The sequence below is a fragment of the Mytilus trossulus genome, chromosome 7 (assembly GCF_036588685.1).
Source record: "Mytilus trossulus isolate FHL-02 chromosome 7, PNRI_Mtr1.1.1.hap1, whole genome shotgun sequence".
Classification (NCBI taxonomy): domain Eukaryota; kingdom Metazoa; phylum Mollusca; class Bivalvia; order Mytilida; family Mytilidae; genus Mytilus; species Mytilus trossulus.
Window position 1 is genome coordinate 30,912,535 of NC_086379.1, and position 25,764 is coordinate 30,938,298.

General features: G+C 31.2%; 1 protein-coding gene and 1 long non-coding RNA gene across 8 annotated transcripts in view; one reads left to right on the plus strand and one right to left on the minus strand.

Moving 5' to 3' along the window:
* Positions 1 to 24,579, plus strand: part of LOC134724920 (FMRFamide receptor-like) — a 77,824-nt gene extending 53,245 nt beyond the window's left edge. For 5 of the 7 annotated variants that reach the window (XM_063588282.1, XM_063588285.1, XM_063588283.1 and 2 more), the window contains exons 2-3: positions 12,557 to 12,623; positions 22,386 to 24,579. In XM_063588282.1, the coding sequence (XP_063444352.1) occupies positions 22,450 to 23,604 (1,155 nt within the window). In that variant the 5' untranslated portion in view covers positions 12,557 to 12,623; positions 22,386 to 22,449 and the 3' untranslated portion in view covers positions 23,605 to 24,579. Of the gene's footprint in view, positions 1 to 11,109; positions 11,830 to 11,889; positions 12,000 to 12,556; positions 12,624 to 22,385 lie in introns of those variants that run through there. The other 2 variants (XM_063588281.1, XM_063588284.1) reach the window with 2 other exon arrangements.
* On the minus strand, positions 9,310 to 15,612 carry LOC134724921 (uncharacterized). Its single transcript, XR_010108505.1, has 2 exons — positions 15,364 to 15,612; positions 9,310 to 9,743 (listed from the first exon to the last, which is right to left on the minus strand). It is a non-coding gene; the product is annotated as an uncharacterized LOC134724921 (long non-coding RNA).
* Positions 24,580 to 25,764: the final 1,185 nt, after the last annotated feature.

A 25,764-nucleotide genomic window follows, 5' to 3' on the forward strand; every position in this document is an offset into this window, starting at 1 on the left:
CATCACTACGAACTAGTTTCATTCTAAATAAATGTTGACAATGTATTAAATGTTTCAGAAAAAGACATGGCACAATTTATAACGCACAAGTTTTTCTCTCCGTATGTTTTCGGTTTCGATTTGCTTTGTCTTGATTTTATCAAAAGGTAATCATGGTTGTTTTTAAGGCTATAATACGAAAAACGTTTTGTTGGCTACATCTACATATTGTCTGACTTACGCTACGGTTAAATGAAAATGCATTTAGCTAATGTTTGTCAGTTTGAATTTAGTCATTTAAAGAGTTGGATTTCCTTTAAAATGCTTAATACGTTGAGTACACTCGTACTAATTTTTGATATATAAAAAGTTCTGTAATTTTAACAGTCGTAACGAAAGCAGCAGATGTCGATGAGAGATTCTTACTATTTAACACATACATAGATAAACAGATAACTGCTGAATCAGAATATACTGTTATCATGATAACATTTGTTACACTAAATTCATGTCGACGCGATTAACATCCAATATATTATTGACAAGATTAACATCACAAATATAGTGTTGGCTAGATTAACATCAAGTATACTGTTAACACGTTAACCCTCATACATCTTACTGTTTCAAGCTTTATGGATGTGTAACAAAACGTTATCAAACACCTACATGTAACCGAATCAGTACTTTTATCAGTAGGTAAGATCTGAGAGAAACGTCTTTTATCTTATTTAATCAACTGTTTAGTATTCTATCTGATGAGATAGAAACCTTTGAGTCAATCCTGCGTGTTTTATCAGGAATATAAATACAAAAACTGTTATTACGGTTCTGATTTTGCTATGATTTTGCATCGTTAGCAAAAATATAAATTGGGCACTGTACAGTGGAGATCAGTTCTAACCTCTCATTAGAACTGTCAGAATAATCTGTCATAGAACTGTTCTAACCTGTCCTAGAACTGTCAGGATCAGTTCTAGGTAGAACTGACTAAATCAGTTCTAGGTAGAACTGTCAGGATCAGTTCTAGGGTAGAACTGTCTAAAACTGTTCTAGGTAGAACTGACCAAATCAGTTCTAACTGTAGAACTGTCAGCAGAACTGACCAAATCAGTCAGGACTGAAGAACAGTTCTAAATGACGTCACTGCAGAAAGGGCACTTTAGAATTTAGAAGAAAAAATCAGTTCCAATTACTTTGCTATATATAATAGCGGATTTTTCTATATTTTTACTGATCAAAATTTACATGTACAAATATCGAAGTGGATAGGAGGTTATCCAACTCATCGGAGAAATATTTTTATAAGATTGCAAATGAAACATCATTGTTTACGTTTCTTCGTTCCCCGTGTTCATAAATATAACTCTGCATTTAATTCATGGAAATTTAATCTTAATTTACCTTGTTTGCCTTGGATTTACATTCATGACTTAGGATTCTGTTTTGACAAATGTTCAAACGAAAATTGTACAGTGGATGGATTATGGGATTAAACAAATCAGTGTTGTTAAACGTAAAAAAAACTATGTACATTTGCATTAGCTCGTTGCCAAACTTATCCATAACGATTATGAATAATATCTGGGAGTCCTGAAAGTCTGAAAAATATACTCGATCTGAACATAAATGAAATATTTGCCACTGGACGTTAGGCTACAAACAAAACCAATCATTGTCCTTCTTCAAATTATATATTAACAGTATAGTCAGTATACTATTCCAAGTCCAAGAAGAGAACTTCTCATACATGTACTTTTCATTTTAAAATAAAGTATATGAATCAGTCATGTGAGTGTTGGATTATGCCGTTAAATAGTTTTGTTTAAAAAAACCATCATGAACTACTGACTTAAAAGTCACTTTTGTGACGGTTCAATATTTAATAATTTAAGTTTGGATGTAACGGGTCTTCTGACGTTATTTTGTTATCAACACCCATAGACATAAGTTAGTCATGTGAACGTAACATCATCAACGTTTTTTTATGTTTTGCCAAGGTTTAAACATTTTGTTAAAATGAAATTTAGAATTAAATTATAAGAAATGACTGTAATATTTTTTCTGTCTATTATATTATACATGTATATATATAACGTTAAAAATGTGGTGCACACTTTTTAAAAAACCCTCTACGCGCATTTATCAGTGTGGACCAAATTTTTTATGTTTTTTCTTCATAGACAGAAAAAATATTACAGTCATTCCTTAAATAGTAATATTATCGATACAGAGAGGAAATAATGGCGCTCTGATGTGGATAAAATTTGGTGTCCTCTTTATCATACAATATCTGTCCTGACTTAGAAATATTATTGGTTTACAATGAAGCCATATATATTTACATGATAAAAAATATATAGATATAGGAAGATCATGAAGATGTGGTGTTAGTGCCAATGAGACAACTCTCCATCCAAATAACAATTTAAAAATAAGTAAACCATTATAGGTCAATGTACGCCCTTCAACACTGAGCCTTGACTCACACCGAACAACAAGCTATAAAAGGTCCCATATGTTCAGTTTTGGTTGATGCGGTTAAATAATTTTGTTATTAAAACGACTCAGTCTGATATATCGAAACTTCTGAAATTTGTTAACAATTCAATATTTTGCATAAAAAGAGGACACGCTGTCATTTGAATTATACAATCCATCGTGATCGGTTGTTGTCTGCTCTATGGTTGGGTTGTTGTTGCCCAGACACATATTTTTGTTCCATGAGTCAGTCTGAGGTATGAAAACTATTTGATGTTTGTTTCTGATGCGATATTTTGAATAAAAGTAGGAAATGATGGCACTCTCAATCAATGCGAATTTTTTTTTGTGGTTGTTGATTTCCAATATTGCAGTTATTTATAAACTACAGTCCCTCTTGACCTAAAATTATAACTGATGTACTGTCCAACTATATAGACTTGCATAAACAAAAAGAAAATATGGTCATTTTTGGTTGATGCGGTCAAACGAATTTATTACACAACTCAGTCTGAAGTATGAAAACTACTGATATTTGTTTACGATTCAATACTTTGAATAAAAAGAGGATATGCTGGCACTATAAATTCATGCAATCAAAATTTTGAAGTCATTGTTTTCCAATATTGCTGTAACTTGTATATTATAATCCCTCTTGACCTAAAATTATAACTGAATTACTGTGCAGCTATATTGTAACTAAGCAGATTTGTAGAAAGAAAGAGCAAATAAGGTCAGTTTAGATTGGTGGGGTCAAAATATTTTATTACACGACTCAGTCTGAAGTATGAAAACTACTGATATTTGTTTACGATTCAATACTTTGAATAAAAAGAGGTCATGCTAGCACTTTAAATTCATGTGAACAAAATTTTGAGGTCATTGTTTTCCAATATTGCTATAACTTGTATATTACAGTCCCTCTTGACCTAAATTTATAACTGAATTACTGTGCAGCTATATAGATTTGCAGGAAGAAAGAGCAAATAAGGTCAGTTTAGATTGATGCGGTCAAAAGATTTTTGTATAACAGGTCCGTCCGAGGTATGAAAACTACTTGTAAAAAGATATCACATTTGTTTACAATTCAATATTTTAGATAAAAAGAGGATATGCTTAGGTACTATAAATTGAGTGCAAATAAAATTTTGAAATCATTAATGTTTTCCAATATAATTGGTATCCTTGCCTAAAGATAAACTGGATTCCTGCAGTTTGCAGCTAAATGTATTTAGATTTATATGATGAAATCAAATATGATCAGTTTAAGTTAATAGTGGCTCAATGGCAGATCCAGAGCGGTGGGGGGACCCCCTTTTTTTACGATCAATGCATTTGAATGAGGCCATTTAGTTGGACCCCCCTTTTAAAACTGCTGGATCCGTCCCTGGTGGTTTGGGCCAGAATAACATATTACACAAAGATTAAGGTCAGATAATTTTTTTATGTAAAATGAGCTATCCTGACTCCCCAAATGACAAATGTAAAACAATTGAAATAAAAATGCCCCCCCCCCCCCTTTTTCCCAATATTAACGGCTTAATCTATGTTCAAAAATGAAAGAAAAACAAATAATTTATGTAACACATCAACAAAAGAAAATCACTGAATAACAGGCTCCAGACTTGGAACAGCCACATACATGCAGAATATGACGGGGTTAAACATGTTCTCTTGTCGACGAAAAATTTGAAATAAAACCGGCAAAATAGCAAAACTCTTTATAATATTAATCGATATTTTGCCGAAGCATTTATATTTAGACAAAGAGTTCTTCAAACTTATAAATCAATTCTAGACGTAGAATTTATAAATCAATTTTAGCCGTCGGATTTAAAAATCAATTTTAGCCGTAGAATTTATAAATCAATTCTAGCCGTAGAATTTATAAATCAATTCTAGCCGTAGAATTTATAAATCAATTCTAGCCGTAGAATTTGTAATCAGAACTGTTCTAGAAGTAGAACTGACTAAAACTGTTCTAGAGTAGAACTGTCAGGATCAGTTCTAGGTAGAACTGTCCAAATCAGTTCTAGGGTAGAACTGTCAGGATCAGTTCTAGGTAGAACTGTCCAAATCAGTTCTAGGTAGAACAGTTCTAACCTAGAACTGACTAAATGGTGTCAGGCTGACAGTTCTACGTACTGTCCTAGAACAGTTCTCCTGACAGATTCTGACAGATTTAATGAGAGGTTAGAAGTGATCTCCACTGTACCTTTACAAGACACGTGGTAGAAATTTATGTCTTAATGTGAAAATTTAATTGAAAAATAAATACACCAAAAAACTATTTCAAGTATTTTGTGTGTTTGACATTTGTAAAATGATAGATATCTAACATTGATTGACTGATTGATTGATTTATGACTGATTAATGTCAATCAGAAAATATCACATGAGTACCCATGGCGGTAACGTCTAATTGTGGTATAAGACCATACACTTGTCCTGCTTTGTACCACACGGAAGTCGGATACTTAATACTCGATACAATGGTAACAGTTCCCTGAAAAAAAGTGCCATCCTACTCTGACAAATTCCGATCAGAATTTAAGCTTACTCCTAATTGTCGAAGAAGAGCAAATGTGCATTTTAAAGTATCGCATTAGTCACGACGACCAACCTCACATACTGGATACAACTATCCTACCAACAGAGAGACAGACCGTTGATGCTGAAACTTAGTATTGATGTCGAATATCTGTTATAACTCATTCATAAAAAAATATTATCACAACAATTTACTAATTCGACTGTCAGCATAAGTACCTTTTAAAATTCTTGAAATAGTCACCCACTTAAATTTCATTTTGAAACGCCTAAGCAGTTTAGATAAAAGACTACGTGATTCTTATAAATTGTAAATTTGACATACGTTGCGTAATGATCGAGACACTTAGTGTTGTAATTTTCATGTAAAGAGTCAATCAGTACCGTAAGTCAGCTGTCTTGTACATTTTATTCTCAAAGGTTAATAATCTGTCAATCTTCTTTGAAATTAGTATGAATGAAATACCAGTGCACAATAGAAACATTGTCACTGACCTAAACAAAACCGCGTATCTGAATTCCTAGACTCGTGTTATGCATAACGTTAACGGAAACACAACTTTTACTACAGTGTCTATAAAAAACGAACTAGAGCTTTAGTAGACGTAATTAAATAGCTTTATTGTCGACACAAGCAAACATTTTAACAAAATGCAATGGAATGAGCTGATTGATTATTTTTGAAAAGGGTGAATGTACAATGTATCAGGGGGGTTAATCAAAATCAGGGGTAACAGAAAGAACGGACAAAACTTTAACGCAATCCATATGACTAATCTATATCAAATCTACAAGATAAAGATAAAGCATGCACTGTCAACTGACTATTCTTGTTTAGTTTCCTGACAATCAATTCCTGTTTTGTTTTCGAAAAATCTTGCCCTGTCTGATTTCCCCCCTTGTGTCATTTTCTTGCCTTCTTGGTTAGTTTTTTAACCAGCATGCCCTGTCAGACTATTTTTGTTTCGTTGCCTTACCATTATGCCCTTTTGGGCTTTTTCTTGTTTCTTTTTTAACCGCCTTGCCCTGTGAGGTTGTTCTAGTTTCGTTTTATTACCATCATGCCTTGTCAGACAATTCTTGTCCCGTTTTCTCACAATCATGTCCTGTAACCCTTTCTTATTTGCCTCTTTTTAGATGCATCTTGTACCTGACCAACCTTTCAAATATTTTTAAGAACGACACTGACACTTATACCTATTAGCGAATTTAAAGCCATGTTATTTGATTTTAAAAGAGTAATAGTGAACTGCCAAATAACAAGTGCTGCTTAAGAAGCCACGTATGTCAACAATGTCCTTGTTTTCATTCTCTAAGAGTACTTGTAACGAGTAAATGAATTATTTATGTGAGATGTACACATTAGTTTAAAACCATTACTAAGACAGGAAACAAGCCGTTAGTGGATTATCTGGGTATTGTGACCTTTACAAATTAAATTATATTGAAACCATTTCCATCAAGAGTTTTTCTTGAAATTTAGATTAATATTTGCAAATTGAACAATTCTTGAGATGACTTTCATTAGAAAAACACAACCGAAGATTACACAATTTCGCATTGTCTCAGTGTAAGTGATCTCCAAAATATTGTTAATAGTGAACATTAATCCATCAAAAATTGTCATTCTGTCAACATTATAAAAAATATTTTTTATATTTACTTAAGCATGAAAAACTGTACCCAGTACTTCAAAAGACATCTCCAGAAAACAATTCACTCCAATTTACCATTAAGTCTTTGTTCTAGTTTATCAAATAGTTCATCAAAAAGTGTGTTAAAGTCGATCAAGTAATTCGGTCAAATTGAAATTTTCCAACTTTAAAATGATAGTCTTTTCTTCTTTTAGTCAATTCAGCTAAAAGAACTGAAGTTAGTCAGCAGCAATTACATTTTAACTGTACAACTAAATAGAATTATTATGTATTGCCCTTTTCTTTGATAGAGGCTTGCTGCTCATAAGGACGCTTTGAACCAATGTTTCTTAACGGTAAATTTGATGAATAGGTTGTCATTATAGATTCCCCATTTTAGTACTTTTTGTATTACATGTCGTTGTTATCATGGTAAAGGCTTGTGGAGTTTCGTTTTACTTTTCAATGTATGTCTTTCGGCCGATCGCAGTGTAGTCTGATTTCCCCTGTATTGATACTTGTGCATAATTTATAGATCGACTCAGCAGGAAAAATTACATAACCTCACAAAAAAGCAGAGTTCAACGAAAATGCTTCGATTTAATTTATGGTAATGTGTTTGTTTTAGCACATTCAAAGAAGCCAATCCTTGAAACTGTCCTTTATTTTAGGACTGGGGATGACTAAAAGGTTGGCATTCTAACACAGTCTCCTTTTTGGTTGTACATTATTATCAAAATATCATTTAACTTGCATGTATACAGGATATGCCTCAATCATATTCACTTCATGTTACTATTTTAAACTTTGTGTGGTTAGATAAATCACTCTGATTTCTGTTCGATAGATGAATTTTGATATGCTATGTTTAAAATTTTGTTTCAAAAAGTTTTATGGACTATTTAGTAAATAAAACATTAGGATTAACACAATTTATTAAAGGAAAAACGTTTGAACATGCTCTTTCGAACTCAGGAAAGTCATGTCATTATGTGATTTTTATTTTAATTACTAGTATGTGAAGTTGTTTGTAAATTCAAATACTAAGGTTGAAAGGGAACGATAGATAGTCGAGCCTAGATTTAAACGCATATGCTTTTCTAAGATCTACACTTTAACATCAACACTAAATATATACACATATATTGACTTCACAACTACATCGAGTGTGATACGATATATATCCACTCGAGACAGTTAAATTTTCAAACTATTGAGAGTGGATATATATATCCTATTACACGAGATTTGGTGGTGGAATTTGTTTCTGTAACGATTATCAAACAATATGCAGGCAAAAATATTCCTTCTTTTTAGATAATCTTGCAAAAAGATCTGTTCGTTCTATATGACGTCATCAGGCATCGTCGCCCTTTTCATGCCGTCACGATAGGAAATTCAGAGGAAGAAATTCGACGTCATAATCGGATTTTAACCAATGAAGAACTGAGATCAAACAAACCACATAATGATTGAAAAAAATATATACAATCGGTGCAGAAAGGGATCAATTGACGAAAAAATAGAGAAATTGCATTCCAAAATTGAAACCTTGCTTTGGCACTATTTAAAGGCAATATAATATATACTCCTCTTCAAGACATAAATCGCTTTAATTGAAAAAAATCCGGGTAACAAGCAAAAACTGAGGAAAATACATGAACTAAGAAAGGAAATAAACGGATCAACAGAAACACTGAAAAGATACAAAAAAAAACACCAACATTCACAGAAACGGAATATGTGATTGGTGTTCATGTTTTAAAAAGATAATGTTACTTTTATTGGAAATGGAATCCAAGAACTTCATACAACATATAACTAAATAAAATGTTGACCGACGTGTAAAATGTGATATCGTATCTTTTACTCTGACAAAAAGGGAGTTATAGTGTAAAGTATAACGCTTATTTACATAAATATTATCCATTGAAAATACACAAACTTCTATGTATTCGTAACACTCGCTACATACATGTAATACGAAAGGAGTTATCAAATATTGTTATGAGTACATTTAATGTGGACTGTATAAACGAAAGTGAAGAGGCATTGCCTGGCTTTATTTTTAGAGAGGTAAGTTCTATCAAAAGGCTTGGGACCTATGATCACTTCCTTGTTCAAGGGTGACCATTTGGTGAGGCGGTTCAATAGAAGGTTCTCCGCTAAAGTGAAGGTCTCAATACCAGCCGGTTAAATTGCCATCGCATAATTATTGTTTTATGAAATGACAAGTTTTAATATGACAACTAAAATCATGTTAAACCGTTAATATTTATATAAAATATTTGACAGATACTCGAAACAATGACTCGAACTACGTGTTGTTATTATGTCAAGAAACGATATAGAATGTGCGTTGATAGAAATAAATAATGCAGTCCAATAATAATCTCATGCGATTCAAAATCGCTGAAAATCAAATGGACATCATCACTCTGTTGAAATCTTTTCAAGACAGGGTCAAAATAAAAAATGTATTTCACAAAATATAGCGATCCCTTTCGGTCGACCAATAAAGTTTTGCTGCGTTTTGAGTTCATACGTTTCCCTATTTTGATATTTTGGTTGGAATAACAAAAGCGGACCAACAATACTTGTACATCGGTAAACTAAGGTTGCCTTACACATCTGTGTCATACAATAACTACTCACTAAGACAATGTTGAGGTTGTAAGTATATATCGATAAGATTGCGTATGTTCCATGCTATTCAACAGGAATTAGAAACTGAAAAACGTTATATTATTTATATAAATTCATCTAAATGTCATTATTCGTCTAAATATTAAACAAATATTAAAGTTTATAATGTGAGATTATTTTTGACTCAAACAGAATATCCTGAATATTGTGTCGGTTGACAGAGTACATTGCGGAGAGTGCAAATGCACTTTGATAATTAAAATCCAAATAGGAACTATTTAGGGAAGTTATAATCATTTTAATGTCAAAAGATCACGACTATTTAGCAATAATCATGCTTCCAAGTACATAACGACGATGATACTCCTCCAACAACACCATCAATGTCAACAGTTTCTATGTGTTGAATGCTTTAAGTTTGAGGCATTTTATGTTATTTACTGAACTTGTAGTCTGTAAATTAAAAAAAATGTTTATAATGAAATACTAAATCGTATAGGCAAAATATTGTTTTTAGTAAAAGAAAACACTAAAGAATTCGAACTATCAACAATATATTATATTCTGTATGATTTGAATAGCGCGAGCTTTTGACTCGCGCAGAGAGATCCGATTTTGTTTTTGTTTGTTTATAGCAGCTTCGATTTACCTCAGTTTTGTTTAATTATAAATAGTGACACTTAGTTTTAATCATTTGGCTTACTTGTAAATTGAGCTGATTCACAGCATGGCTTCCTTTTATGAGCATGCTTGCCTTTTATTGGCATTTCTATTTGTAATTCAAACTGATGCTTTTGAATATAAAAACTATGTAATAAAACGTACACAAGAAGTTCGCAGTTGTGTCGAAACACAAATTAAGGTTTATGTACCCTTCTGTAGCCATTGTTGTACCAATTTTTTAAACCTCAATTGTATCAAAACTACAGATATAATGAATAATAGAGATAGGCCATTTAATACATATTCCAAACGGAAACTTGATGCAAAGCATTAATTTTTACTGTTTCATTGCATTTGGTAAAAAAAGAGGACTTTGTGGCAAATAAATCAAGATTTTTATAGAAAATCCACAGCCTGGTAGATAAACCTTAACGTGAATGATAAAAGACAGCTCTACCCAAAATTTCAATGATGTGTTGATGAGTCAACATTTCGGCGTTGACATGAATATCAATTACGTGGTATTTTTTTTTTATAAATTTCCTGTTTCCAAAACTTTGAATTTTTCGAAAAACTTAAGATTTTCTTATCCTAGGCATAGATGGTACCTTACCTGTATTTAGCACAACGATTTTGAATTTTGGATCCTCAATGCTCTTCAACTTTGTACTTGTTTGGCTTTATATATATTTTGATATGAGCGTCACTGATGAGTCTTCTGTAGACGAAACGCGCGTCTTGCGTACTAAATTATAATCCTGGTACCTTTGATAACTATTTACTGACTTTTCGCTTTATGTTTGTTTTAAGTTTAAAATGAATGGGGAAACAAAACAAACATTCACCACATTTAAGAACCCAACCCCCCCCCCCCCCCCCAAAAAAAAAAACCCCCAAAAAAACGTTTTATTAAAAAAAAAAAAAAGCTTTCAAGAGTTAAGTGTGACGGTTTAAGAACTTAAGCAGTGATAAAGGAAATTTTTAAATGTATTTTACATAAGAACAATCTACATAAGTGATCAACACTCCAATAAGTATCTAATAATGAATAATCTTATTCACTTCACTTGTACACTGAGTGAATTTGTAGTAGTTTTGTTCTTTGTCTCTCCTCAAGTGTGTTGTTTTACAAATTAAATAAAATAAATTTTATAGGAAGGATATGGATGACAAATTAAAAGTAAAGTGTTGTCTCGGCGTATGAAATATACATGTATATGTGTATTTAAGGACACATACTTTTGAAATAACTTGAGGTATGAGTTTGAAGAAACATATTTGTTCTTTAATACTATTCCAATTCAGTTACTGAAACCGACGTATAGGCAATATGTATCAGGAAGTAAACGGGCGAATTCTATATCATCTGAATTTAATCAGGGGCAATATTTCATTGGTATAGTACGACGTAGACGTCATCGTTCTGACTAATAAATGGTCAAAATAGTTTATTGGAACTATAAGCTTCTTTAATATCAAGGAAACTAAATCGGAGTAAAAATCTCTAAGGAATCGATTGGTTATCAAGCGAATTTCTAATTCTTCATTGTGTTAATAGTATTGGATGGAAATGGGATGTTCTTTTACCATTTATAGTCAAGCATTGATATACATAAAATCAAAACAAAAACTTTACTGTCGGATCTGTATTGATTTCCGGAAGTTAAACGAAATACTAGAAATGATGAAAGAGTGAATATTTTTCTGCTTTCATTGGATGTAAAAGCAATAGTTTTTCAATTAAAGCTATTTAAAGAAAAACTTATCAAGAACGAGATAAAGTGATTACGATATGTAAACTAACGGGATTCATATTTAAAATGGAAACTAACATTAATATATATCTGATATACTTAAAGGAATTAAAAACTAAATGGTAAGTGTATTGACAGTCATCTTACTTTAATGGAAGTTCTTATGATCTGGGTACATGTGAGAGACTCATGATTATTCATGCGACTCATGCATTTATTGCTCATATTTTAACAACTAAGTGATCATGTTTCGCATAGAAAGGATCAATAAACTTGTTTCAAAGATGTTGAGGTATTTTGATTTTACAAAACAATTGAAATGACATACATATACATTGTTTTCAATATTGTTATATATATTATATATTATTATTATTATTATTATTATTATTATTATTATTATTATTATTATTATTATTATTATTATTTTTTTTTTTTTTTTTTTTTTATCATCTAAACTAGCAGATTATATCTTATCTTCATTTATGTCAACGCCACACCAGTATAAACAATATACCAAGGTCAATTCAATCTGATATTTTTTTAAATATTGATGTACATTTTTAATCTAATCACGCAAATGGTTAATTAGCTGTCTTTTAATATTATCTCAAAAACCTTTAACCTTTTTTTTGTTTCAAAACATAAACTTAAAGGTGGATCCAACTAATTAATGCGTGAACAGGAAATTAAGCTTATCGAGGTAAACAATTTTTATATTTTCATTGATAAGGGTGAAATGCATATTTATTAAATTTATCATATATATGTTTTATTATCAATACAATATCACTGTAAATTGACTTTTGTAAAGACGTTTATAACCAGATCTTTTCATATCTCTTACAGATTACGTGATTTACGGTATACTTACTCTACACCAAGGACACTAACATAGAAACATGTATACTAAAAAGTAAGTACTGTGATAATTATAATTTTCTTTTAGCAGGACGTCTGACATTATTTTCAATCTTATTTGAAAGTAAAGCACAAGCTTCTTGCAGATTTCTATTTAAGCGTTTTAACAATATATAGCCTGCGTATTATTGAGTTATTTGATTAACTACAAATATTATTCCGTAACTGTATTTTAATTTCATGTCTTTAATGTTACTATGATGCATCTAAGTAAAACATATTTAACAAAATTGGTGAGGAATAAGACTACACTGTGAGTTGGCGATGTTCGATACTCATAAATCTATTTTGAATGCACAATCCAATAGATAAAACTTGAGGCAATCGAATTAACTTCTAAATGGAGCGAGACCAGGTGCGTCGAAATAGTAACGTAGAGATTTATGGAACACAAGTAAAAGTATAAGATTCATAAAAACATTAACTAAGCATACTTTACTGCGCCAGATGCCCATTTTGATAAGTAATGTCTCTTCGGGGATGCTCAAGACAAATGATTTAAGAAATATCATTTGATATCAAATTGAGTAAAATCACATAGAATATAAAGATGGCTCGCTGATAAAAGCTTAAATGGTTGTATGTCCTAGTATGAACATAAAAAAACATAAACATAAAAAAAATAAAAATAAAAATGAATACACGAAATGGACTGGTACAAGGTTTGAATAATGTCAGATTGCAACCCTTGATTTGTAAGCTCTTTGGCAGAGGAAACATGTATTACCAGACATGCGATTCCAAAGTCGTATCCAGTAGTAAATGTCTGGGTCAGTTCGATTACAAAACCAATAATAATGACTGATAATGACGAATGATAATACTTGACTTGTGAGATATAGGATAGGGTAGACATCAATCCGTAATATGTTAGAAATACTTTGAAACACTAAGACAGAGAATGGATCAACTGATTCATGGTGTCGACCCTATATCTCGTCAATTGACGATGTAGTCGTTCATCATCTAAAACCAATTGGATTTTTCGAAGAAAAACATATCTTTTTGTCAGATCTTTCTAATGAATAAAATTGAGAAAGGAAATGGTGAATGTGTCAAAGCGACAACCACCCGACCATAGAGCAGACAACAGCCGAAGGCAAACAATGGGTCTTTAATGTAGCGAGAATTCCCTTACCCGTAGGTGTCCAAACAACATCTGGGATAGTTATTCCTATAATTACGTAAACGATAAAAGCTGGATGAAAATATGTTTAAAACAGAGATATATTAGCAGGAAAACTGCAACCATCTCGACTGTCAAAGATCCTTGTTTGAGTCGTCATTTAGTGCATGTATAGTGGCAAACATTTTATGGTGATTGGGATTGTTGTTAAGGGATCACAATTTTGAAATTTATAAGAATAATATTAAAGCACCAGACATGTCGGTATATCGGAATTATGGAAGTAAGTAAAATTACACCAATAACAAACACACCAAGGAAAATTTAAAAAGAAAAGCACTTTTTCAAATAGCAAAATCGAAAGATCAAACACATAGAATGAACGAAGATAGAATATAGATGTCCGTTTCGATACGAATAAACTGGTCAAATAAACTAGGCTTTTGATTTGCGTTCACTCAGACGTAGAATAGAGCAATATCAATTGAAATAAAAGAGTTTGATATGATGACCGTGAAGATATGCAGCCCTTTTTATGCATCAATCACATGAAAAACAAGTCCAAAGTAGTATCTATGGATGTTCAAAAAGTTAAGTATATTATCAAAAAAAAAAGGGATATTTTTGCGTTTTCATTTTGCTTCCTGGTTTTGTTTAATCATGTCGACTACTTTTAAGAATATCTAATCTGTGACAAATTCACTCTCAAAAGCAAGCTTAAGAATAGAAAATTAACCTTTAAAAAAAAAATTAAAAACTTTTTCACTTTTTTGGTAATAATGTCAGTGTTGATTTTATATTTGCAACTTGACTATTTAGTGAAGCACTTTCAGTATGACGCATGTTGCTATTTTCATACACCACTACGAGTGTCACTTGAAAAAAAAAGTGACATCTAATGTTTTGTGCGTAGAAAGAGAAAGAAATGTATATTAATTACAAACACCACATATAAATATATATCGCTAGAGATTTTAAACGAACGTCGGTCTTTAGAAAAGACAACGACAAACTAATTAGGTGCCATACTCATCTAATATCCCGTTAAAATACAATATTGATTTTCTTACATTAAATATGTCCGAGATTCACTTTTGGCCAATATGGGCTTGCATTTCAATTTCTTCATATTAAAGATATAAAAAGTATTCTGTTAAAGTTGTTAAGATATTTTTGTTCATTTTGTGGACCTAAAAGATTTAGGAAAACCTTGGTAATAACCAACGATACAAATGTTCCCCAACCAAAAGGTGTCAAGATTTAAATATAATTATTTGACATACAAAAAACTGAATCATCGGTTGTGATAAAGTAAAATATGTTATAAATTATCGAAACATTGGACCAAATCCATGTTTATAACACAAAGTTTGCACTACTAAGCGGCTATCGTTTTGTATTTTATAATTATATTTGCTTGAAAGAGTTTATTAGCTGTAGTAATATTCCAATTATTTCCAAGTGAAGTTTGTATATTGGCCTTGTCAAAAACATTAAAATATAAGGATCAATTTGATCGAAACTTTATGCAATTCAACAAGACGTAACTTTACATTTAGAATTACGTAATGATTAATGAAAACAATGGCAGTCCTCCTATAAAACTTACTTTTACACTGGTTTTCCCAATACACCTTATCGCTATATGTCCGCCATTACTGGATATCATACAAGTCCCCTTAAAATCTTGACGTCATAAAACAAAATATCTGACGCCGCAATGGAAAAATGATTGTTGTATGCGTCAAAATGTCAAGCGGCCGGGTCAGCCGGGATTAGCGATTAAGGTGTATCTTCCACTGGAATATTATTTTTAAATCATGTGATAATTAATTCAGGTTCAAATACCTTAGTTGAATGTCTTCTGCACAAACATACACAAGTCTCTAATCCAAAGAAGATTTTCTTTGAACAAAAATGATCAACCTTTGAAATGTAATTACTTTTCCAAGTTCTATAATACACACAATAATACTATAGATAATTGAAATCCTTTTCTAACATAATTTATTATGGTCAGGAGGGTTTTTTGTTTTGTCTACCATTTGAAACATGCTCCCATTTTTGGGTTATACAGTTGCCTCAATTTTCGTTTTTCATATCCTTAACGTGTCTTCTAAGTTGATTTACGATAATCGGTAAACCATTGTTGCCTTAATTTACAGTTCTCCAAACTATAGACTAATTGTAAATGAATTATACAAAGAAACCCCCATATAATAACAACACGATTGTGATATCTGGAACGGAAGATCCAACATCGTCGAAAGTAAATTATCAGACGAAAGACTAAAACAGTACAATGGTTCATCACATTGATAACAGTAAAAACTAAATATTACTTGTCAACAATTATAGATTTGATATTTATAGTAAACAAACAATAAGTATGATTGATAATTACCAAATAGTTTTATTATCAGCCAGGAAATAAGATTGTCAACATCAGACAGGTTTGACCCAAATTTTTTTTTTTTAATTGATTTTAGTTGTAATATTTTCTTTTGTTTGTTTGGAAATTTGCCATTATATATCAATTAACAACCGGATGTCGCCGAATTAAAACAATTAACAAAAAAGTAAATGTACTTGCAGAAAACGAGAGTTCATAAACAAGTGCTTTAAAAAAAAATCGTTGGCACATATATACTGTAAAGTAACTTGTTTTAGCTGTATCATTTTTCCGCGTTCAGTCATTTATATTAAGTTTGATATAATGTCGACGATTAAAATTCAAAGTTATAATATATTTTCTGTAAGCAAAAATCACGAAAAGTAGTTGTTTTGTACATGTTGTAGTCATGTGTGTTTTCATGTTGACATACCCGACGGCATTTTCAGTTCAGATTAACACCAATAGGTTTATTGGAATGAAATGTTCATTCTAAAAACGGTTCTTTTGAAGAGAGTATTTTTTTATTTCTTAAATATTCTGTTGGTTAAAGCTTATGGCAAAATACGGAGGTCTTTTTCTAAACGTTTTAGGAATTTATGGTTTTAATATTTTTGATATTGTTTATCTTTAAAACTGCTGGATCAATCACTTCTACATTTCCGGAATGAGTAAAAACTTTCTCAAAATAATTTTCTAACAGCATTAACCGACAATAGACAATAGAATATGACTTTAAGCGGATTTGCTCTTACTTATGCTCGTCAATGAAGTACTTACTGAGAGAGATGAATCGATTTCTTTCTGTTGTGAAGTAATTTGGACACAGTGGGAATCATATTGTTTTCTAATGCTCATATGATTGAAACTGAGATATTGATACAATTCCCTGTCAAAATAACATAATAGGATTACTCTATAACCATATTGTCCAGTTTGCCACCTTATTATGCTAAGCGGTTTTCTCAGCGGGATTAAAATCAATTTCATTTCCGAAGAACCTTATCTTCTCCGCACTTGTGCCATTTATTATCTAATTATGTAGTAATTGTATTGAAATGGGATGTAAATGATCTAAATTCCTGTTTATTTAGATATTTATCATAAGAATTATTTAGATTAATACATGATTGGTGTAAAACAGACTGTTTATTGTTTATCTATAAGTTCAGTGACGAAAGAATCATATCTTTTTAAGTGGCGTGTTTTTTTTAAATGTATCTCACTAAGGTTCGTCTAAAAAAAAGGTTCTAAATGAAATAATAATTTATAGTCCATACATGTATGAAATATATATATATATATATTTATTCTGAACAGCTACATTACCAGATTGGGCCCATCATTTTGCAGTATCCAGTTTTATACAGGGATTCATGTTGCCCTGTTATTAGTTTTATATAACATTTATTGTAGACTATTGTGTCTTCTTGGTCGTATTTAGTTTTCATGCGATGGGGTTGGCAGTTAGTTGTTACTTACGAGTTATCATATTTCTTTGGTATCTTCCAAATCTCTTTTGGAAAACATTTCGTCTGACATCGGGTTATACAATAATATATTTCAAACACAATCGTCGATAATGAAAAATATGTTTGAGGATAAACTTCTGGTTCTCCAAAAAAAAATCAGGATATTGATTATATTCTTAATGCTTAATCATAATTCAAAACAACATTACGATTGATGTCAAATTTTGATCATAATTTAGGAAGAAATAATTGTAGAAGGACATTCCTAACATAAAAACGTAAGTGTTGCAATTTAAAGATGCATTTTTTTCATAATTATGTAAAATAATTCATGTAAAGGAATCATCTTATTAAAAAAAATTGCTTAAACCTGCAAATTGTTCAATACTATACCAAAATAGTCTTCAGCAAGTGGTCAAATGACTTGATAACATTTCAATTCAGAATATCTTTGTCATTTGGTCTTCCCTGAAGAATTGTATCATCGGCAATCATAAACTTCTATGTAGCAACAACTTCCCTGTTTAGCAATAGTAGTGTAAGTGGATCTAAGGTTTTGTTGGAGATAATTTCTAATGTCAAAATGACATTTTGAAATGCACTGAGTCTTTACTAAGCCAGACGCGTTTGAAATAATTGATAGCAAAATAGAATTCATGATTTGATATATTTAATTAACATCTGTAACATAGTTATATTAGCTATATGTCGATAAAAGTGACATCGTATACGTTTAAATTGGATATTATCTTCCAATATCTAGACAGCGTTTTTTCTCAATCAAAATCCTATGAATTGAACAAGAAGCTAATATTGAACTTGAATCTTCAGAGATTAATTGTGTCAATGTTAACTAAATAACTTTTTCTGTTCAAAAGTTTGTAGAAATGATTGCTTTCCTAATTTTTGTTTAATGAAAATACACGTTCACTAAATAAACGGACCACCATGTAACAGACGCTTTGGGAATATTTTCCTAGATGTTAATTAAATTGATCACGAGCATAACATATTAAAAAAGTGAAACAACAAAAAATACCGCGCGCCAAGGAAAATTCAAATTACAAAATAAAAAAGCGCAAATACACCAAACGAATTGAAATCAACTGTCTTGGTACAGGCATTTCCTACCGAAGTGATGGTTAATCAGCCTAGTCTTAAAGCTAGCATAACCTTCTTCTTGTATATGATAGTGTTGTTTTAAGACAGTTTGTTTTATTTTATTCAGATTCGTTAATATCTACCATGCAAACATGCATTTTCCCGCCTTTCATATTTACCTTAGTTTTCTTGATTTTTAGGAATTCACACCATGTAACTGACGACGCGGAAATGTGATTTTAAAGAGCCCGTTATTGAAAATAGAAAACTTAAAACTTTGTATAATTTAAAATGTTCTCATTACAAACTTTGTGAAAAATTAGGAAAAACACAATGGCAAATTGTTCAAAGTTTCAAATCAATGAAACCGGCCTATAATAACCAAATTCATTTACAAATGAAAATTTGTTCTAATTGAGCAGGTATATGCTTACCACAGGTCGAATAACTAACAATAATTAGTCTATATCTGATATAGAGCTCCAGGATATGCAGGCTACTGGTTTATAGATGGTTTGGAATATTTAGGTTTAACTGTCATATAATATGTGATATAGTAAAACCATACAATTTTGTTGCTATTTTTCCATTAATTTTGCATAATAATGACTAATGAAGCAATCTCAACAGAGGTTTATTTAAATCTGAAAATATTACACCAAATTCAGTCATGAAAACGTAGCTTCTACCGCTGATAAACCGTTATCACAATAATGCAGACATGTTTATGGTGTCTGTAAATTCGTAACCAAGGCGTAAAACAGATATAAACGAAATGTCAAATAAACCATGAAAAGGTCCAATAATATCTTGGTTTCAATTACAGTTGGACATGTCAATTGATTCCGAGAGATGACTATCGTTAAATAAAAGCATTATTGTAAAAACAAAATAAGTACCTTCATGTTTTGGGAGTGTTTGTTGTCACGGAATGCTATTCATTATCAAATTTTCACCCTAATGGAAATTAGCTAGTTACGTAGACTGTTAAGTATATACTATATACTAAAATGCGACGCAATAGGATAGAATCAGTAATCTGATTAGGAAACGAAGTAGGTTATGAAAGGTGGAGAAAATTGCATTAATATCATCGGATTTATTATGTTATAGGTTGCTGATAACGTCCCGAGACGGTCATTGATTTAACGCAACATTTCATTTGCGCATCGTTTACATAACAGTCAGACAGTAAATTAACACTATCCTTTGACGTTTATCCTGATGAAATGTTGGATGATTTTTCGATAAAGCTTCACTTTGTTTGTAAAATACTTTATTTGACTTTATAATAGAAATTTTTCGGCCATCATTTTCAAAGTCGAGCTTTTTAATCTGAAACAAGTATCTATAAGCCTATAGAAACATTGCCACTACCATTATCATATTAATCTCGGCAATTAGAAAGTCGATTAAAAGTATAACAAACGAAATATGTTCGGATCACATAAACACAAGAGGTAGTGAGGCCAACTTGGTCGAAAGGGTAAGTGTTAAAATAATAGCATGAAAACACATATACCAGGTTCCAAAAATTGTATTGCTAATTTAATAAAATGTTACAAAGCATCAAAAATAAACAAAAATACGGTATAAACATAAACCGAATCTTCTCAATTACCTGCAGATTTTACAAAATCAAAATACTTCTAAGATTTGAAAACTTTAAACGAAAAGATATAACTCTTATTATTCAATACACTTGATATATTGTCGTGCATCCTGTTCGTTTCATATATTTAGTGGTCATTGGCATAAATAATAAATATTGTACTAATATACATGTATTTTAATAGTATTGTAGAACAAGACCAAACTGTTTATCTGGAATAGACTATATTTTTCCGGTAATAAAACCATCAAAGATATCAAGTTAAGTAATGTGTATGTCAGTCACTCATTGTGTCCACAACTGAACTGACTCACCAGTGACCCTAAAATCAAATATGTGAGAAAGACCAAATAAAGTACGGAGTTGAATATAATCGGGGATAGACAAAATTACCACCTCGTTTGTTGATAAAAAAAAAATCCTGTTTAGTTAAAAGTTTTGTTATAACGGTAAGGAGTTAAATCCCAAAATGTTATCCATAGTTTAAATTTGACAGCATTAACATATATAAATATTTTAAGGTTTATGACCCCTTCTGTGGCCTGTGAATTACGAATATTCAAATTGCAATAGTATCAAAACAGCAGAGATTATACAAAAATAAGATGAGCAACTTTGTACATATACCAAAGGGAAACATTGTGCAAAACATTACTTGTTATTGTTTTATTGCATTTAATAGAAAAAGGGAATATGGTGACAATTATACCAATTGTTTGCTACAAATTTAAAACATAGATTACTCAATTGTTTTTCTATGATGTGCTAGCGTTTTTTGTTTGCTTAAAGTTCTTAACAACCTTTAAATTCCATAACATATCGTGCTGATTCACTAAAGTTGAGCGCACCCTAGAAGGTAAACTTAAATTGGTGCATATTTATTTGTTTTAAAAAGCAACCACAAAAATACTGAACTCTGAGGAACATTTTATCGGCAAGTCCCTAATCACTTGGCAAAATCAAATGACAAAACACAGTGGATTGAAACTGGGTTTATACATGTAGCGCTAAACCTCTCATTTGTACGACATTGTGATCACCGATATCTAAATGTATAGATTTGTTGTAAGATAATCATTGCTTGCACTAAACACAATAATCATCTATTTATCAAGCATCGAATTGTCAAATATGAGAGAACAAGGGGAAAGGCTGTGGATTTAAAAAAAAATCCATATATTTAGCATTGAAAAATCACAATGGTACATAATCCTTAAGTAAAACCAAGATACATGTAAGTAGTACAACCTTATAAAACTAATTTGAACTCTATAACGTGTTGCATATTATGATATACTTGTATGAGATGCAATAGGATAGCATATGTTACCTATTAGATAACGAATAAGGTTGTGTAAGGTTGGGAAAAATATCAATACTTAAGTCATGACCACTGTCAAGATTTTTGTCAGATCAATTAATGCTCTTAGGCATTTAAGGAGTTTGATGTTGTTGTAATATTTTTAGCACTATCTGTTATATTTCCCATTTCCAATTTCATGTCTTAGTCGTGGCCATTTATAGCTTCGCATCTTATAAAAGCTTATTTTTAAGACTACTAGACGTATAGCTTGACCTATAGATTTGATTTTGATTCGTGTGTCCTAGACAGCTGTCATGTTGATGCACACACACCTTACATATTTATCAAATCATTCCTGTAGAGTAAAGTATTGCATCTAGACCACAGAACTTCTATATCTAGTTATTCTCCGAGATAATTGTTTATACTATACTTTTTGTTAAAGATACCGACAGTAACATTTTAAGTCAGTGATACATAATTGTCAAGTTAAGGTTCAGCTCCTTCAGTTGATCACCAATTAGTGTGTCTATATTTTATATATGACATGTCATATAAAGGTCCCTTTTTGGTCATATAGTTCTTTGCGTATTCAGTATTCATTCGACTTTAGCTCTCAAGTTTGTTTTACTTCAGTGTTCCTGCAGAAGATAAATCCTGGAAATTTAGAAAGTGTTATTTTCATTTTAAAGTGAAGAGTTGTTAAAATCATTTTCCGAAACCTTTAGTAATAATGTGTCTTCTTTTTCAGGATATAGAGATGAAGAATAAGGAGAGAAAAATGAAATGATCGACAAAGTGAAGGTACTTTCAATATGGGAGTCCATGAGATAAACTTTGCATTGAATTTGTCATATAACAACGGTGAATACTTACAAGATTCTTGTAACACTTCCGCTTGTTGGGACGCCATATATCTTCAGTATGTGTTCAATGGAATATTATTACCAATATTAGCAGTGGTAGGCATTCTGGGTAATGCCTTAACAATGGTGGTTTTGTGGCGTCGAGAGATGCATTCATCAACAATAATTTTAATGCGCGGGTTGGTGGTGACAGATACTGGAATTATAATTGTCGCGTGTGTAGCAATGACACCATATACACTTGCGTTCTATCACCCGGAACTTAGGTATTTCAAAAACGTCATTTATCCTAATATCTATATGCCTTGTACATTTCTAGTCATGTCGATACAACAATGTAACGTGTGGATAACCGTAGCAACATCCGTAGAACGGTATGTTTCGATTTGTCATCCGTTTAAAGCATCAAAGTGGATTTCAAAAAAGAAAACGAAAATATCATTAGCCATCATTACAATTGTCTCGATTATTTATAACATTCCACGCTGTTTAGCATTTAAAACAAAAACTCCATGTGTGGAGGGTCAGTCAAGTGGCGATTGTTTTGTCCTTATGACAACTAAATTTGGTGGCAGTAATTTTTATCACTTTTACCAACTATATCTGTATACTTTTCTTATATATGTGATACCACTGTGTTCACTTCTTGTCTTGAATCTGTTGATAATTAATGAACTTATGCGTATGCGCAGACGTCGTGCTGGTTTAAATATACAGGAAGATAATGAAGCAAACCTTAGCCTAGTTCTTGTATTAATTGTTGTTGTCTTTCTGCTTTGTCAGACGCCTGGCTTGTTAGCACAATTTGATACTTTGTTTGATCCTACTGTGATGATTAAATATTTAGCTGTGAGTAATTTTCTGTTCGTTACAAATTCGTCAGTGAACTTTTTGATCTACACTGCCGTTGGTCGAAAATTCCGAAAGAACCTTATGAAATTTTTCTCAAGAGTGTTTCGTGGATCTTCCTTTTCTGAAATTTCCCGATCTTCTCAATCAAGACGAGGAACTGTCGGTGGGTATGAACTAAACAATACAACTTACACAGCTGTTTCAGAAGAAACACAAATTGAAAATTTAGAGAAGATGCGTCTAAAGGATTAAATTATTTGCTTCCATATATGTATTTATTAGTGTTTTGTTTGTGTATCGTAACAAAAAGATGTCAAAATATCAATAAGAGGTACTGTGCCAATTAAGTGACTAAATTTTAAAGTTTAAATTTTCAAACCTAAAACGTACTATGAAACTATGTACTGTTTATTTGCATGTAGTTTTTTTATGATTCAAAAACCTTGTGTTCTAGGAAAATGAAAATTATGAGCTTTCAATATACGTTATCCAGCGTAAAATACCTTTTGGTTGTCTCTTAATGTCTGTTTTGTGTATTTACTATTCACGGTTTTGGACTGCTGTCTCGTTTATGGTAACCAGATTTTATTCATATGTAAAGTTGTATATTTGACAGTATAATTATCAACCAGTAGTGCCATACAAAACATAGGGTGTTTTCGAAATTAGTTTACGATTTATTCACATTTTTACATAGTACATGTATGACCAGATTCATTGGCTTATGCATAAACACTACGAAAAACTTGACTCGATACCAGGTCGGTGAACGTTGTCTAACTTGTTTGTTTTTAAATATCTCACGATCCAATGTTCGACTTTGCTGAAGTATTTTCTTTTAGAATGTACATGTATTGAAATGAACTGTTGTGATTGTAGTTCAATCCGCTTTAAAATGCATGTAGGGCAATATATGTAATGGAAATGAGTTGATGATTTGTTTTAAAATCATAAAAACACATTACTTTGTTTTTTATAAATTGTAAAACGTGATCCTTAGTGTTACAGTCAAGAAAGTTTTATACTTTGCAATTATGAATACAAAACTATGACTCAAAAAGGGAGTTCCATGTATGTGTGTATATCTTATTGATATTTTGACATTTATAGCAGTGTAAACAATACTTGCTAATTATGTGATAGGTCGTATTTATACATTTATTATTTATTATTATACACTTGTCTTTCAATATCACATTGTCATTTCAAATTAAATGAGAAATATGATTAATGGTTTGGTTTATAATTTCGTTGTAGGTAACTGACATTTTTTCTGGATCATATGAAAAAGAAGATGTGGTATGATTGCCAATGAGACAATTATCCACAAAAGACCAAAATGACACAAACATTAACAATTATAGGTCACCGTACGGCCTTCAACAATGAGCAAAGCCGATACCGCATATAGTCAGCTATAACATTCCCTGATAAGACAATGTAAAACAATTCAAGCGAGAAAACTCATGCCAACTTAGAAAACAATAATATGTTAAACTTGATACAACTCTAAACGCTGATTTAGCAGGGTACTGTGTCTTCTTTTAGATTCATTTAAAATAAGAATTAATTTGACGGAAACACAAAGAGTGAAAATTTCCGACAAAAGAGTTTTTCTTATTTTACATATTGGGAATTTCTTCATAGTCATTGATTGACAGTTGTCTCACAAGCGACCATACCACATCTAGAACTTTTATCAATTAAAAAAACTTGAAAGAATAAAACTTGTTAAACATGTCTATTAATGTAATTTAATATATAGATGATATATTTATATATATTTTGTTAATAAAGTAATTATTTCTATAGATACAAATAAAAATACTAACTGATGACCTGATCTTTAAAGTTCGTCATATTTTTAACAAGGAAATTTATGAAAAAGATATCCATTAAAGAAAACCTGTTTGAAATAAAAGTCACATCCAGACTTATCAAAAAAGGTTATAAATATAAAAGGACAAAAAAGAGTATAAAGATTGTTGTTTGGCATGAAAAGCAGAAATTGACTTCTAACACCCATAAAATATCAAACATTCGAAGTCTTTTTCAAGTCATAGACGACAAACGAAACTTTCGGAACGTCAGCATAGATATCATACATGATACTTCAACTTTTTTTAACTTTATTTATGTTTCTTTTATTTATCTTTTTGGGGATTAACGTTTTCACTTTTTTTTATCAACGTTTATTAAAAATACTGTGTTGTTATTGTCAACACGCTGTTGCAACGCTCCCTTGTACTTCTGCTCTCCATGTATTCAAAATGTAAAATATAGAGGAGTTTCGAAGGAAAATATGTCACAATAACACGAAAAACAACTAGTCTGACCTATCCATCATAATAGATTAATTAAGTCAATTTTCCTGTCTTTATGACGGATTTACGTTCAAAACTTATTGTTATT